We start from the raw sequence: 13,882 nt of genomic DNA on the forward strand, positions 1-13,882 counted from the left end.
TGCTGTCTGACCTAATTTCTGAGAGACTGGGTAAATATTTTGAGAATAGAGATACTTCTCTATTTGCACTCATTCCTTTTGCTAGCGGGGTGAACTCCCGGCAGGAGTCTGTGATGAACGGGGAAGTCTATTAATTCAGCAGCTACATACTCAGCACCTGCTTTGTGCCAGATATGTGGAAGTACGACAAGGTTCTTGTCCTCAAGGACCGTGTTTTGGGGGGTATCTGACAATAAACAAGTGCTCAAGTAGACACTTGCAGATTTTTATCAGTATGTGAAGAGAATTGACTGGTGTAGCAGATTGCAGGGATGGGGCCCTTGTGTGTGTCCCACACTCTTTGTGTCATAGACTTCATAATGTTGAATACTGTCTCCCAAACATTTTTCTTTTTTTTGTGTGTGTGACTGAGATAGAGAGAGGGACATATAGGGACAGACAGGAAGGGAAAGAGATGAGAAGCATCAATTCTTCGTTGCGACACCTTAGTTGTTCACTGATTGCTTTCTCATATGTGCCTTGACTGGGTGGCTACAGCAGACCGAGTGACCCCTTGCTCAAGACAGCAACCTTGGGCTCAAGCTGGTGAGCCTTGCTCAAACCAGATGAGCCTGAGTTCAAACTGGTGACCTTGGGGTTTAAATCTGGGTCCTCCACGTCCCAGTCCAACACTCTTATCCGTTGCACCACCTCTTGGGCAGGCCGAAACAGTTTTCTCTACTGAATACACATCTATTGAATTAAAGAAGGGTGTTAAATACAAAATTGAATTTAGTAAGCAAATCTTCAGGGCTATCATTTATATTGTTGTGAACTTGTAATTTGGTAGTATGGTCTATTGCTGAAGAAATAGAGCCAAAGAGAATTACTATTTTAAAAATTTCAAAAAACAATCAAAATGAGGGTGGCCACCAGCCACGTGCATTCCGGGCTCTTTGGGCTGACGAAGTGGTTCCTGGTTGCTGTCCATAGTGTGTCCATAGTCCATTGTCAGTTCTGTTTTTGTTTGAAAGTTTGGGCCACCATATGGCAGCATTGTATTGTCTTCTGCTCTCATTTTTTTGTAGGGTTTAAGGCAGGAGTCTCAAGTCACATACATTACTTGAAAGGAGTTCTGATGTGTTCATGCTTTAAAATAATGCGTTTTTGTATTGAGTATGTTCTATGTGCCAGTCTTAATTATTATAGCCTTATTTATTTGTAAAGGGAAAGGAAAAAGCTTAATGGAGTTCAGTACTTGCCCAGCCACACAGCTAAAGAATGTTAAAGCCAACATAAACAGGTCAGTCTGACACCTTAGTTTATGTGATCTTACTGTGTAAGAGACTGGCTTACATGGCTTACTCACAGTGAAGAATATACGAGAGTCTTCAAAATTGAACTTCAAGGAGCCCCTTTCACTTCATCCCTGAAAAGGACAATGAACTCTCGAGGTTTCCCAGTTCCAAATTTCTACATTAATTTGACCTTAAAGAGCAACTAGTCATGGGGAGAGTGCTTCCACACTGTGTGTGCAGAGGAAATGTGTTCCCAACAGACTGTGGCTTTGTTTCGGTCATTCAATACAATTGGTTTAGGAAAAGTCTAGATGAACTATGATCTTTCTTATTTCTGTGCTTTTTATTGGGTTTAGTGTCTGTGCATATTATTGCATTGCATCTAGTCTTTAATTTGGTGCTTTTTCACTTATTTAATAAGGTCAGCCAGGTTCTTTAATCTTAGGAAAGTAAAGTGAACTATAGATTCCTGAATGACTAGCTATTTGATTTCCACTGTTTTAGATTATTTTTGTGATACTCTCTAGATTAGTTTTTGTGACACCCTACCCAACTCCTGAAAACCTACATTCTGAATTCTGAATTCGTTTTAATTCAAAGTTGTTTTCATTTCTCCGTCTAGTGCAGTGTCCAGTTGGGTGGCCACTATCCCTGTGTTAAGCACTTGAAATGTGGCTGGTCTAGATTGAGACATGCTGTAGATTCAGAGCATGAAAAAACGCGTGTAGAATACCCCTAATTTTCTTTATTGATTACATGGTGAAGTGGTAATAGTTTGGGTCTATTGAGTTAAATAAAAATATTATTGGGAGGAAAGAGAGGGAGGGGGTGGGGGGAAGGGAGGGGCACAAAGAAAACCAGATAGAAGGTGACTGAGGACAGTTTGACTTTGGGTGAGGGTATACAACATAATCAAATGTCAAAATAACCTGGAGATGTTTTCTCTGAACATATGTACCCTGATTTATCAATGTCACCCCATTAAAATTAATAAAAAATTATTAAAACTGATTTCATGTCTTTACTGTTTTTAATGAGGTTATTAGAAATCTTAATATATGCAGCATGTATTTACCAGGCAGTCACTGTGACAGTAATATCAGATGAATTCTACACTCTAAGAATTTACCAGAATTAAACCCTGCATACCTGTATGTACTTTGTTAGGTTTTAAGTTCTTCAGAAGTCTCAAACTCACTTAATTAGACAATAATTATAATTAAAGTGTTCATTTAAATTCCTGGACCTGGACCTGTTTTGTTTGGGCTTAAGGAAATCTGTTGCTTGAATAACAAAGTAGATACTTAAGCCTCCTGTGACCCCATCCCCTGCCCCAGGTACAACTAGTGCTAGAGGAGTTGTGATTTAGAGCTTTCATTAGGATAACAGTGGAAAGAACTAGAAAAGGTATTAAAAATAATTAGTTTAATGTGATAGTAAATGCAAGTTATAATATAACTTTAATGAGTCAGACATTTTTATGGGAAAGCATAAACTACATTGATTCTTGTTCAAGGTGTTTTATTAAGAATAAGGTATTTTGAAACAAAATTGTAAAAGTGTTTCTCAGTCTGCAATAGTTTTTTTCTTTATTGGTGGAGTTTATATTTTGGCTTCGATGCCGATTTATATTAGGAAAGCGAGTAAGATTATTTTAACTTTTATGTAGTCAAATAAAATTTTAAATTATTTCATAGGAGTAAAATCTATTAATAAGCCTTACTTATAGTATGTCTGCTTATAGTAAGTATGAGCAGTTTATCTCTCTGACTACTATTGTACTACTGCAGTAAGTCCTCAATAACTTTAAGTGGAAGGACATATAATAAAACCACTTTTACCAGAGGCTAACTGATGTAAATGAGTCAAGTTTCTCTGGCATCTCATCACCTCAATAACAAAGTGATTGCTACTCGAGGACCTGCTGTATTCTGAAGGTTGTAAGATTAGTTGGGAGTCTCTGTAAACTGACTCATAAGTGAAGAATATTGTACATTTTTTTAAACATAAGATACCAATATCAAGGTCATACAGCTAAATGTGGAAAAGTATTGGCTCTGTTTTTAGTATTTGATTCATTACTTGAGGTCTCTATTTGCTCTTCTAGGCCCCTCTTAGCAGGAGATGTTTCTGTGTTGGTTCACTGTCTCTAGCAACAAGGAGAAGGATTTGCAGAGGCTGTGCTTGCAACCTTTTTATACTAAGGGATCAGTGAAAACAGGAAATTTAACTTCAGGAACCACTAAGGCAGAAATCACCCTGAACATATATGCATTCAACTAACATCTTTGAGTCTATAATCTTAATACATCCTCAGGATGGTTAACTCTTTCATGGACTGGCATGAAATATGAAATTTCTGGCAGACTAGTCTGCATACAGGCAGTTGAAAAACACCGTGGGTAAGGTAGAATAGCTTTATCACCTTGTGATTTTCCTCCCACCGTTGTTCAACATCCAAGGAGAAAGTGAGCCAGCGATACATACGTTCTTTGACCTGTTTAAGTAAAGGATTATTCAGCTTGGGCTCTACTTTCTTACATATAAAAAACTCTTAATATATTTTAATATTAACTTTACAGATCCTTCTGCTGAGGAATTGAGAAAGCTAATGATGTTGCATGGAGGCCAATACCATGTGTATTATTCCAGATCCAAAACAACACACATTATTGCCACAAATCTTCCTACTGCCAAAATTAAAGAATTAAAGGGGGAGAAGGTAATTCGGCCAGAGTGGATTGTGGAAAGGTAAGTTTAATGAGTTTTAAAAATTGGAATACATTTTAGCCTGGCCAGTGGTGGCGCAGTGGATAAAGTGTCAACCTGGAATGCTGAGGTCGCGAGTTCGAAGCCTGGGTCAAGCCCTGGGTCAAGGCATGTACAACAAGCAGTCAATGAACAAAGCAACTATGAGTTGATACTTCTTGTGTTCCTCCTCCTTTCTCTCTGTAAAATTAATAAATAAAATCTTATAAAACAAATTGGAATGCATTTTATTTCTATAATAGACACTTATATTGCCTCTTAAGGGTGAGAATTAATGTCTTAAACACTACTTTTAACCTCACATTGATAATTTAGGTGGCCTAGGATTTGATGTCCTATTAAAAGTACTACATTAGTGTTTTTGGAACCTCAGCTACCAGGAATTAGGGGCAATGATTCAGATAAGCGGCTGGAAGCAGTGATAGGAGGGGATTGACTAAGCAAGTTACTCATTTGGCAAATACTTGTGCACTTATTACAGGTTAGTCAGTCCTTCCTACTTGTTTGGAATTGATGTGTTGTAAATCAGTGGTGACCATTCGTGTTAACTTCCTAAGTTTAAATACATCATCTGGAACTTTGGTGATGAACCATATGTAAGTGATTTATATTTTGAAATGATACTAATATATATGAGTGATTGCAAGCTAGATTTATGAAAGTTAAAAATGGAAATACTAAAATCCTAACTTTATGTATGACTAGGTAGTAATTGTATAAATGGTTAGATATTATGAAGTGTTAATGAAAAATTTAGTAATTTTTTAGTCTATTCAGCAGATTTAGTGTTGTGAGCTCCTTGGTATAGCAGACGTAGCAGCACAGATTCAGTGGGAGGCAGCACAGAATCATGGCAAAGCCTGTACTTGAGCTCTGGAGACACACCTGGGTCACATCTGAACTCAGTAATTAAATATGCCTGTCATCTTGTGTGACTTTGGGAGAATTATGCAGTCATTCTGAACTTCAATTTTTTAGTAAAAGAAGGCTAATATCTGCCTGCTATGGTTATGTGAGATCTAGAAATAATTTGTGCAAATTAATACAATGTGGCACATTGTAGAGGCATACCATATAAGAAATAGCTGTTGTTTTTTAAATTTTTTCTTTTAAAAACATTAGCAAATATTAAAAAAAATTTCAAGAAGTCAAAAGGGCATTTTTTTAAAAAGTGCATTTGACTTCCAGAAAGTCAAATGTGCTTCATAGATTAAGGGTTTTTTAAACCTTCAGGGATTGTTGAAGGCCCATCCCTAGAATATCCCATTGATTCCATGTGACATGTCCTCATGATCTAGCTTACTGTTCATTCATTATATAGAGTCAGTGAGCTGTGTCTCCTTAAAAAGGAAGTGTGAAGTTTTCAGTGAAGAAGTTAGGATCATTCCAGAGTCAGTTGTATATTGTTGCGTAAGATATTGCAGTACTATTTTTATGCTAGACCTTGAGTTTTGATCTGGGGATATTGAGTTTGGCTTTGGAGGGTATGGGGTAGCTCCATGTACTGACAGTAGGAGAGTAGAAGTAAAAAGGGCTGTTACTAGTAGGACTGGAATTGTTGAGAAAATAGTGGTTTTCATGACAACTCTTTTCTTTATACTTACTCCTTGCCCTGATTGCAGCTACAGAGGTAATGCAATAGAAAAAGTAACTGGCAGTTGTAAGTTATAAAATTCACTTTTAGTCTCTGGCTGGTGGCTCGGTGGATAGAGCATTGGTCCAGTATATGGACATCCTAGGTTCAATTCCCTGTCACGGCACACACAAGTGACCATCTGCTTCTCGCCCCTCTCCCTCTCACAGCCAGTGGCTCAATTGGTTTGAGTGTGGCTTCCAGGGCTGAGGATAGCTCTGTTGGAGCGCATCAGATTCAGACACTAAAAATAGCTCAGAATTTGAGCACTGGTCCAAGATGGGGTTGCCAGATGGATCCTGGTCGGGCTGCATGGGGTAGTCTGCTTCACTATCTCTCCTTCTCTCACCTATAAATAAACAAGTGAATAAATAAAATAATTCACTTTAATGGATTTTATTTTAGTATCATTTGTTTTTAAATAAGTACAGTGACTTTGGATATCATGATTGTATAGCTTCATTTTATATATAAGGAAGCATATATAAGGTTAACTGTTTGCCTAAGAATAGCAATATTCAGAGTCCAGGTTTTCTGACTTCTGTTTGGGTCTGCTCTTTGGCAAGCTTAATTAAGGTTGTTACAGGTGAATTGCCCCACATGGAAATGAATCAGTCTGGGCATATATCTTAATACAGAAAATAAATGCTCAGTGTCTACTGTGTTATAGGATGGACTTCTTTTGATTAAAGCACATTACTGATCTCTTCCACACTCTTAATCCTCCTAATCTTCTCAGAGGTTTTTATTTTATTTTATTTATTTTTATTTTTATTTTTTTGTACTTTTCTGAAGCTGGAAACGGGGAGGCAGTCAGGCAGACTCCCGCATGCTCCCGACCAGGATCCACCCGGCACGCCCACCAGGGGGCGATGCTCTGTCCATCTGGGGCGTCGCTCTGTCCTGACCAGAGCCACTCTAGCGCCTGGGGCAGAGGCCAAGGAGCCATCCCCAGCACCCGGGCCATCTTTTGCTCCAATGGAGCTTCGGCTGCGGGAGGGGAAGAGAGAGACAGAGAGGAAGGAGAGGGGGAGGGGTGGAGAAGCAGATATGCGCCTCTCCTGTGTGCCCTGGCCGGGAATCGAACCCGGGACTTCCGCACGCCAGGCCGACGCTCTACCACTGAGCCAACCAGCCAGGGCCCTTCTCAGAGGTTTTAATAAGATTTTATTATACTTAAAATTTTTAACATTTAAAAAATGTTAAACATTTATATATTAGCTATTTAATGGATGATACATGATATTCTCTTCTATAATTAGCTTTTTTGGGGGGGGGATTGTGGTTTTTTTGTGTGACAGAGACGAGGGGGGGGGACAAGACAGACAGGAAGGGAGAGAGATGAGAAGCATCAATTCTTCGGTGTGGCACCTTAGTTCATTGATTGATTTCTCATATGTGCTTGACTGGGGGGCTACAGCAGAGCAAGCGACCACTTGCTCAAACCAGATGAGCCTGCACTCAAGCTGGTGACCTTGGGGTCTCGAACCTGGGTCCTCCACATCCCAGTCCAACACTGTCCACTGCACCACCGCCTGGTCAGGCTAGCTTTTCTGTTTTTAATTTGAGCAGTTTAAAAAACAACTACCACTTTCTAAGTGTCTGGGGTGATTGCTTTGATAAGAATTCCCTGGTGTGTGTCTGTGCCATGAAACCTAAGTTGGTTTATGTATGCACGATTGTAGGGCCACAGCTGCTGGTCAGGCTTGATTTTTTTGTATCTTAATTTCTGTAAAATTTTCCGAAATCTGGTTGTAACTATCAGTGTACATTCATTGTCAGTTGATAGAAATAAGAAATGATTTAGAGAACTGTTAGATAGATAAAAGTTTTGTTTTAGAGGTAACTTTAGTGGGACTGGGATATAGGGAAAGCAAGAATTACGTTAGAGAAGATGAATATTTCACTTGGCAGTTACTGTGTGCCTGACCCATTGTATAGAATGTAAACTCATATACATTAGAATAAGATTTGCAGTGTAAAGTATATGGAAAGCTCAGTATATCAGGAAATCATCTTTTGGTAAAGTGAAGCTCCTTTGGTTTTGAAGTTTGGACTTTGGTATTTGGCTTTTTAAATTTTTTTTGTAAGAAAGAGAGTGGAAAATGTAGATGGATACAGTTCCTTAGTACTTAGGGTAAGCAGTGAAATTAAAAACTATTAGAAATTAAATCCCTGAGAGATTTTTTTAAAGTATACTTTCAGATAATGTTTCTGTTCATATATCTAGATAATTATATAGTAAGTGAATAAACTGGGAATAATTAGAGTATACAACTGATCATGGTTTGGGCTTCAAAAGAATTTCTTGTTAGACATTTGTATTGTATATTGGGCTTTAATTTTTTTTTTCTAGGTGTCTCTGAGAGTGTCTGATTTGAGACCTGCAGTATTTGAATTGGCTCTCTTACTTTGTATCAGTCTCCATGGACTTAGTCATATGACTAAATTCTGGGTGACATGGCTCTTGTTAGGAGCAAGATGAGATTTTACACCATGTTTGTGATCAGTGTTGACCTTAGAGATCACTTTAAAGACTGCCTCACTGCAGTGCTGTCAGTAGGTGGGAGAAGCAAGTGTATATCATTACTGTGTTGTCCTGTGTTCACAGTTGACTCAGTATTTTAAGTTGTTTTTTTATTAGCCAATTCAGTCATTTCTTACTTTTTTTTGTGTGTGTGTGTGGCAGAACAGAGAGTCAGAGAGAGGGACAGATAGGGGACAAACAGGAAGGGAGAGAAATGAGAAGTATCAGTTCTTCATTGTAGCTCCTTAGTTGTTCATTGATTGCTTTCTCATATGTGCCTTGACCACGGGCCTTCAGCAGACCAAGTGACCCCTTGCTCGAGCCAGCGACTTTGGGCTCAAGCTGGTGAACCTTGCTCAAACCAGATGAGCCCGCACTCAAGCTGGCGACCTCGGGGTCTCGAACCTGGTTTTTCCACTTCCCAGTACAACACTCTATCCACTGCGCCACTGCTTGGTCAGGCCATTTCTTACATTTTTTTTTTTATTTATTTATTTATTTATTTATTTATTTATTTTCATTTTTCTGAAACTGGAAACAGGGAGAGACAGTCAGACAGACTCCCGCATGCGCCCGACCGGGATCCACCCGGCACGCCCACCAGGGGCGGTGCTCTGCCCCCCAGGGGGCGATGCTCTGCCCATCCTGGGCGTCGCCATATTGCGACCAGAGCCACTCTAGCGCCTGAGGCAGAGGCCACAGAGCCATGCCCAGCGCCCGGGCCATCTCTGCTCCAATGGAGCCTTGGCTGCGGGAGGGGAAGAGAGAGACAGAGAGGAAAGCGCGGCGGAGGGGTGGAGAAGCAAATGGGCGCTTCTCCTGTGTGCCCTGGCCGGGAATCGAACCCAGGTCCTCCGCACGCTAGGCCGACGCTCTACCGCTGAGCCAACCGGCCAGGGCTTTCTTACATTTTTAAAAAATGTTTTGCAGAATGCCCTTTGACAAAGTTAAATGTTAAAACTGTTCGCTTTATGACAGTAAGAAAAGTGTCTACATTCCATTACTTACTAATTATTTCCCTAAATAATTAAAATGTCTTTCCTAGTATACATTTTAGGTTTAAAGCTAGAAATATGTTTAGAAATATTTCCTTATACTTAATGGAGCCTGTTTTATAATTTGGATGTTAGTGGCCCTGGCCGGCTGGCTCAGTGGATAGAGCGTCAGCCTGGTGTGTGGACATCCTGGGTTGGATTTCTGGTCAAGGCACACGTGAGAAGTGACCATCTGCTTCTCTCCCCCTTGCCCTCTCCCATCTCTCTCTCTTCCTCTCTCACGGCCAGTGGCTCAGTTGGTTCAAGCGTCAGCCCCAGACTGGGGTTGCCGGGTGAATTCCGGTGGGGGCACATGAGAGATTTTGTCTCTCTATCCCCTCCTCTCACTTAAAAAAATAAAAGTAGATGTTAGCATAAGTATATTGGTTGGCTATTTTAAATTTTAAGTTGAAAATACTTTAAATGGTATAGTAACCATATATAACTCAATTTATTATAAAGCAAAAATCAGTTTAAGATATCTTAATCAAGTTAGTTGTAGTTCTGAAGTACAAAGGACTAGATGTTTGAGTGTGTCAGTTAATGGGCCTGTAGCACCTAGTGTTACAATACTGATTGTGTCTGATGCACAGTCAGCATTTGGAATAGGGTATATGTGATGATAGCTTCTGCCCTCACAGAGTTCATGTCCTCAAGTGGCCTTGTCACCTATCACCTTACACACATTAAAATAGTATAAATTATATATTACTCTTAAGTTGAAGTTCTTTATTTTATCCCATTTACTTCAGCTTTTCACATTTAATAGACAACATGAGTTGTGGAAATTGCAGATCCTCATCCAGTTGATTCTGGGAAGACTTAACATGTGAGGTGGAATTTGAGACGGTCTAAATGATTGTGCAGTTGAGGGGAAATTGTGGTTGGTACTAAAGATAAAAATATTAACCAGTCCAAATTCATGCTGTGGTTTTTCTCATCCTACTCTAGTTCCTTTCTTATGTAGAATTGTTGGCCACTAATTTTTAAAATCTCAGCTGTGTGTCTTTTCATGGGCAGAATGTCATTCTTCAGAGTGTAAGTAAGTTTATATTGTATTAGGACCACTAAAGCAGAGGAAGAAGGACTGAAGTAGGAACAATGGCTTGTTAGTGACATATTCCCATCTATAAGAACATTGATCTTTTTTTTTAAGATTTTATTGATTTTTAGAGAGAAGGAGGGATGGAGAGAGAGAGAAATACTAACTCATAGTTGCTTTACTTTAGTTGTTTATTGATTGATCCTCAGTTTCGAACTGGTGACCTCAGTGTTCCAGGTTCATGCTCTATCCATTGTGCCACCATAGGTCAGGCAAGGACATTGATTTTTTATGAAGCTCATTTCCCCCCAAGTATTGAACTCTTCAACTGGTGTTACTTTTTTGTTGCAGCATCAAAGCTGGGCGACTCCTGTCCTACGTTCCCTATCAGCTGTACAGCAAGCAGTCCACTGTGCAGAAAGGTCTCAGCTTCAATCCTGTATGCAAACCTGAGGACCCGGTGCCTGGTCCAAGCAGTAGAGCCAAGCAGTTCAACAACGGGGTGTAAGTTTGTCTGGAGTGGTAATTCTGCAAAGCTGTAGTATTTAGCTTCCTGGTCCCTGAAGATAGAAACAGCTGTATAGCCTGGCTGTTCATCTGTGTTAAACATGCTGAAATAGGTGTGTGTATGTCTTAAAAAATTATTTTTATTATGAAAGTTTGATAAATAAGGGTAAAATGAGAAGATTTTTCAGTTTTAAATTTGCATGTTAAACTAATGGATCTTAAATTATTATAAATAAAAATTTCCATGGATTTTTCTGAAAGTAATATTTTTCACACAAGAAATTTGCTATAGAATATTTTGTCAAACACTGAATGAACTGTGCCAGCTATACTTTCATGTGGTATGCACCAAAAGACAGTTAACAGAAATGTTAACATTTCCAGGTTATTTTTGAAAAATTCCAAATTCAGAACAGTTCCAGATATGTAAATGTTTTATATCAATGAAAATTTAGTTGGTGACCCTAAATGTTACAGAGGTAGAGGTGAATCTAGAGTTTATTTGATGTGACTGATTTTTTAATTGCAATAATCCTGGGAAAGTTGGTTTCACAGTTAATTGGTGATTACCTTAACTTGTATATCAGGGGGTTCATTATCATCATCAGCCTTCTCCTTATTTATTAAATTGCTTGCTTTGGGAGTAGGATATATCTTCTGCAAAAGACCATGAGTCTAACCTGGGGGGATTCAGTATCATTACCTTCTGTAGTTTTTGTTCTTGTTTTTTCTTCTTTAACTTAAATTCATTTATAAGCACAATCAGATGTTTTCGCATTACCTAAAACTTTGAATTTTTTTGTACTATGAAGGTAGAAAAAAATCAGTAATACCAGAAAACCTCTGCAAATACATAACTCCATATTTTTTTTCTTACCCACAGTAATAAAAGTAGAAAATAGATACAGTAGTTCCCCCTCATCCACAGGGGATTAAGTTCCACAAACCCCAGTGGATGGATGCCTGAAACCACAGATAGTACCAAATTCTTTCTACATTATGTTTTTTCTATGCACACGCACCTGTGATAAAGTTTAATTTATAAATTAGGCATAGTAGGAGATATAATAAAATAGAACAGTTATAGCAATATACTATAATAAAAGTTAAATAAATAAGGAGTCTCTCTGTCTCTAAAATACTTATTGTACTGTATTCAGCTTTCTCCTAATGTGAGATAATAAAATACCTCAGTAATGAGGCTACTTAGGCAGGTGTGCAATTTTAATCTTATGAATTGTTAACTTCTGGAATTTTCCATCTAATATTTTCAGATCACAGCTGATCTGCAGATTAACTGAAACTGTGGAAACTGAAATGCAGATAAGGGAGGACTACTGTGTGTGTTTACCAATGATACATTTCCAGTACAGCTACTTTGTCAATATCCACTCGTATAGACCGGAAAAACCAAGAGAATGTATATTTGCAGTGTGTTTTCTTGCAAGTATATGCATTTCTATTGTGTATGTTGCTAGTAAACATGTAAAGAATCTTTATACTTGTGACATGGAAGAAAGCTGTCTTTCCTAACTTATTTTACTTGCTTACAGTGTGATCTTTATTTTTCAGTATATTTAATATATTTTACAAATTTCTTTGAAGTTCTTTTATGTGACTTTTGCACCCTTGCTTTCTCTTATCTCAAGGGCCAGACTTTCTCTGACATTTAACAAATTAGGTTTTCTTTCCTTCCTCCTTTAATTATTTTAGTTGGTCATCTTTTTCCCTTTCATTGGCCTGGTCGTCTGTGAGGATTGGATCTACTCAGATTTGGCTGTCATATTCCATGAGATGGTCAGCCACAGCAGAGCCAACCCAGAAATGAGTGATAATGGTTCTGGCCAGTGCCTCAGTGGATAGAGCATCAGCCTGGTGTATGGACATCCCGGGTTAGATCCCTGGACAGGGCACACAAGAGAAGCCACCATCTGCTTCTCCCCCCTTCTTCTCCTCCTTCTCTGTCTCTTCCTCTCCCACAGCTAGTGGCTTGATTGGTTCATGTGTGGCCCTGGGCACTAAGGACAGCTTCTTTGGAGTGCATCAGCCTTGGGTGCTAAAAACAGCTCGGTACTCAAGCATTGGCCCCCAGGTGGGGTTGCCAGGTAGATCCCTGTCGGGGCACATATGGGAGTCTGCCTCACTATCTCCTGTCCTCTCACCTAAAAAAAGAAAAAGAAAGAAAGAAATGGGTGGTAATGTTTTGCATCTGACTCGTGTGACTTCTCTGTTTATTCAGATGTCATCACTGATATACCATGTAGGTATTAGATGAGTGACTTTAGATTAAACCTGGTAATACTGTGGTAATCTCACCTATGCCTTGGTATGATATATGACACCTCATCGGAGCCTGAAATGTAATTTGATTACTGCTATGGATGTTTCTAAGAATGAATTATTTGTTCTGTAATACAGCTTTTTATTTTGGTCACGTAGGTAGTTTCATGAACACAAATGAATTTTGTCTTTATTGTTGAGCATTAACAAGCAAATATCTAGAGGAGCCAGGATGTGAATTTAGCATAACAACTGTGATAGGTCCTGCATTTATAAGCCTGTCATAGGTCCAGATTGCCTTGGACCACCTTGGCATCTAAATATGCTTCTCTTAGAATGAAATGCTATTTCCCTTGTTAACGGGCAAATGTCCTTATTTTTCTATGTACAAATTTTACTGAGTTACACACATTGACCTAGCTCTTTCTTTTTATTCAGTTTTGCAACATTTGGCCCCATTAATGGATTAATGAATATGGTTTGTCAGTCTTGTCCTGAGTGACACTAACACTGGCCATAGTATTGTAGCAGTGTTGGGTTTAAGGTGCCGAAAAATGTTTTATATGACTAAAATTAAAAGCAGGAATTAAGAACTCAGAGTTGCTTACCCATGTTCATATAGCATTAATTCAGCAAATATCTATTGACTCCCTGGTACATGGCAGACACTGTGCTACAACTGGGTGTTTAGAGCTTATGGAGTCCAATGAATTTTCAGTGTGAAAAGTAGTTGAAAGCAGTTCTGTAGATTTTTCTTAACCTTAAAAGGATCCCATTGTATATTTTCTTTGAGGGTGTCTGAAGCTTAAAAAA

General features: G+C 38.8%; 1 protein-coding gene and 1 non-coding gene across 11 annotated transcripts in view; one reads left to right on the forward strand and one right to left on the reverse strand.

Annotated features, from left to right (window-relative positions):
* Positions 1-13,882, forward strand: part of REV1 (REV1 DNA directed polymerase) — a 135,588-nt gene that overhangs the window by 71,652 nt on the left and 50,054 nt on the right. For 8 of the 10 annotated variants that reach the window (XM_066267852.1, XM_066267853.1, XM_066267845.1 and 5 more), the window contains 2 exons: positions 3,860-4,028; positions 10,634-10,786. In XM_066267852.1, the coding sequence (XP_066123949.1) occupies positions 3,860-4,028; positions 10,634-10,786 (322 nt within the window). Of the gene's footprint in view, positions 1-3,859; positions 4,029-4,540; positions 4,643-10,633; positions 10,787-13,882 lie in introns of those variants that run through there. The other 2 variants (XM_066267851.1, XM_066267854.1) reach the window with 2 other exon arrangements.
* On the reverse strand, positions 6,746-6,821 carry TRNAA-GGC (transfer RNA alanine (anticodon GGC)). The gene has a single exon. It is a non-coding gene; the product is annotated as a tRNA-Ala (tRNA).

This window comes from Saccopteryx bilineata, chromosome 3 (assembly GCF_036850765.1).
Source record: "Saccopteryx bilineata isolate mSacBil1 chromosome 3, mSacBil1_pri_phased_curated, whole genome shotgun sequence".
NCBI lineage: Eukaryota > Metazoa > Chordata > Mammalia > Chiroptera > Emballonuridae > Saccopteryx > Saccopteryx bilineata.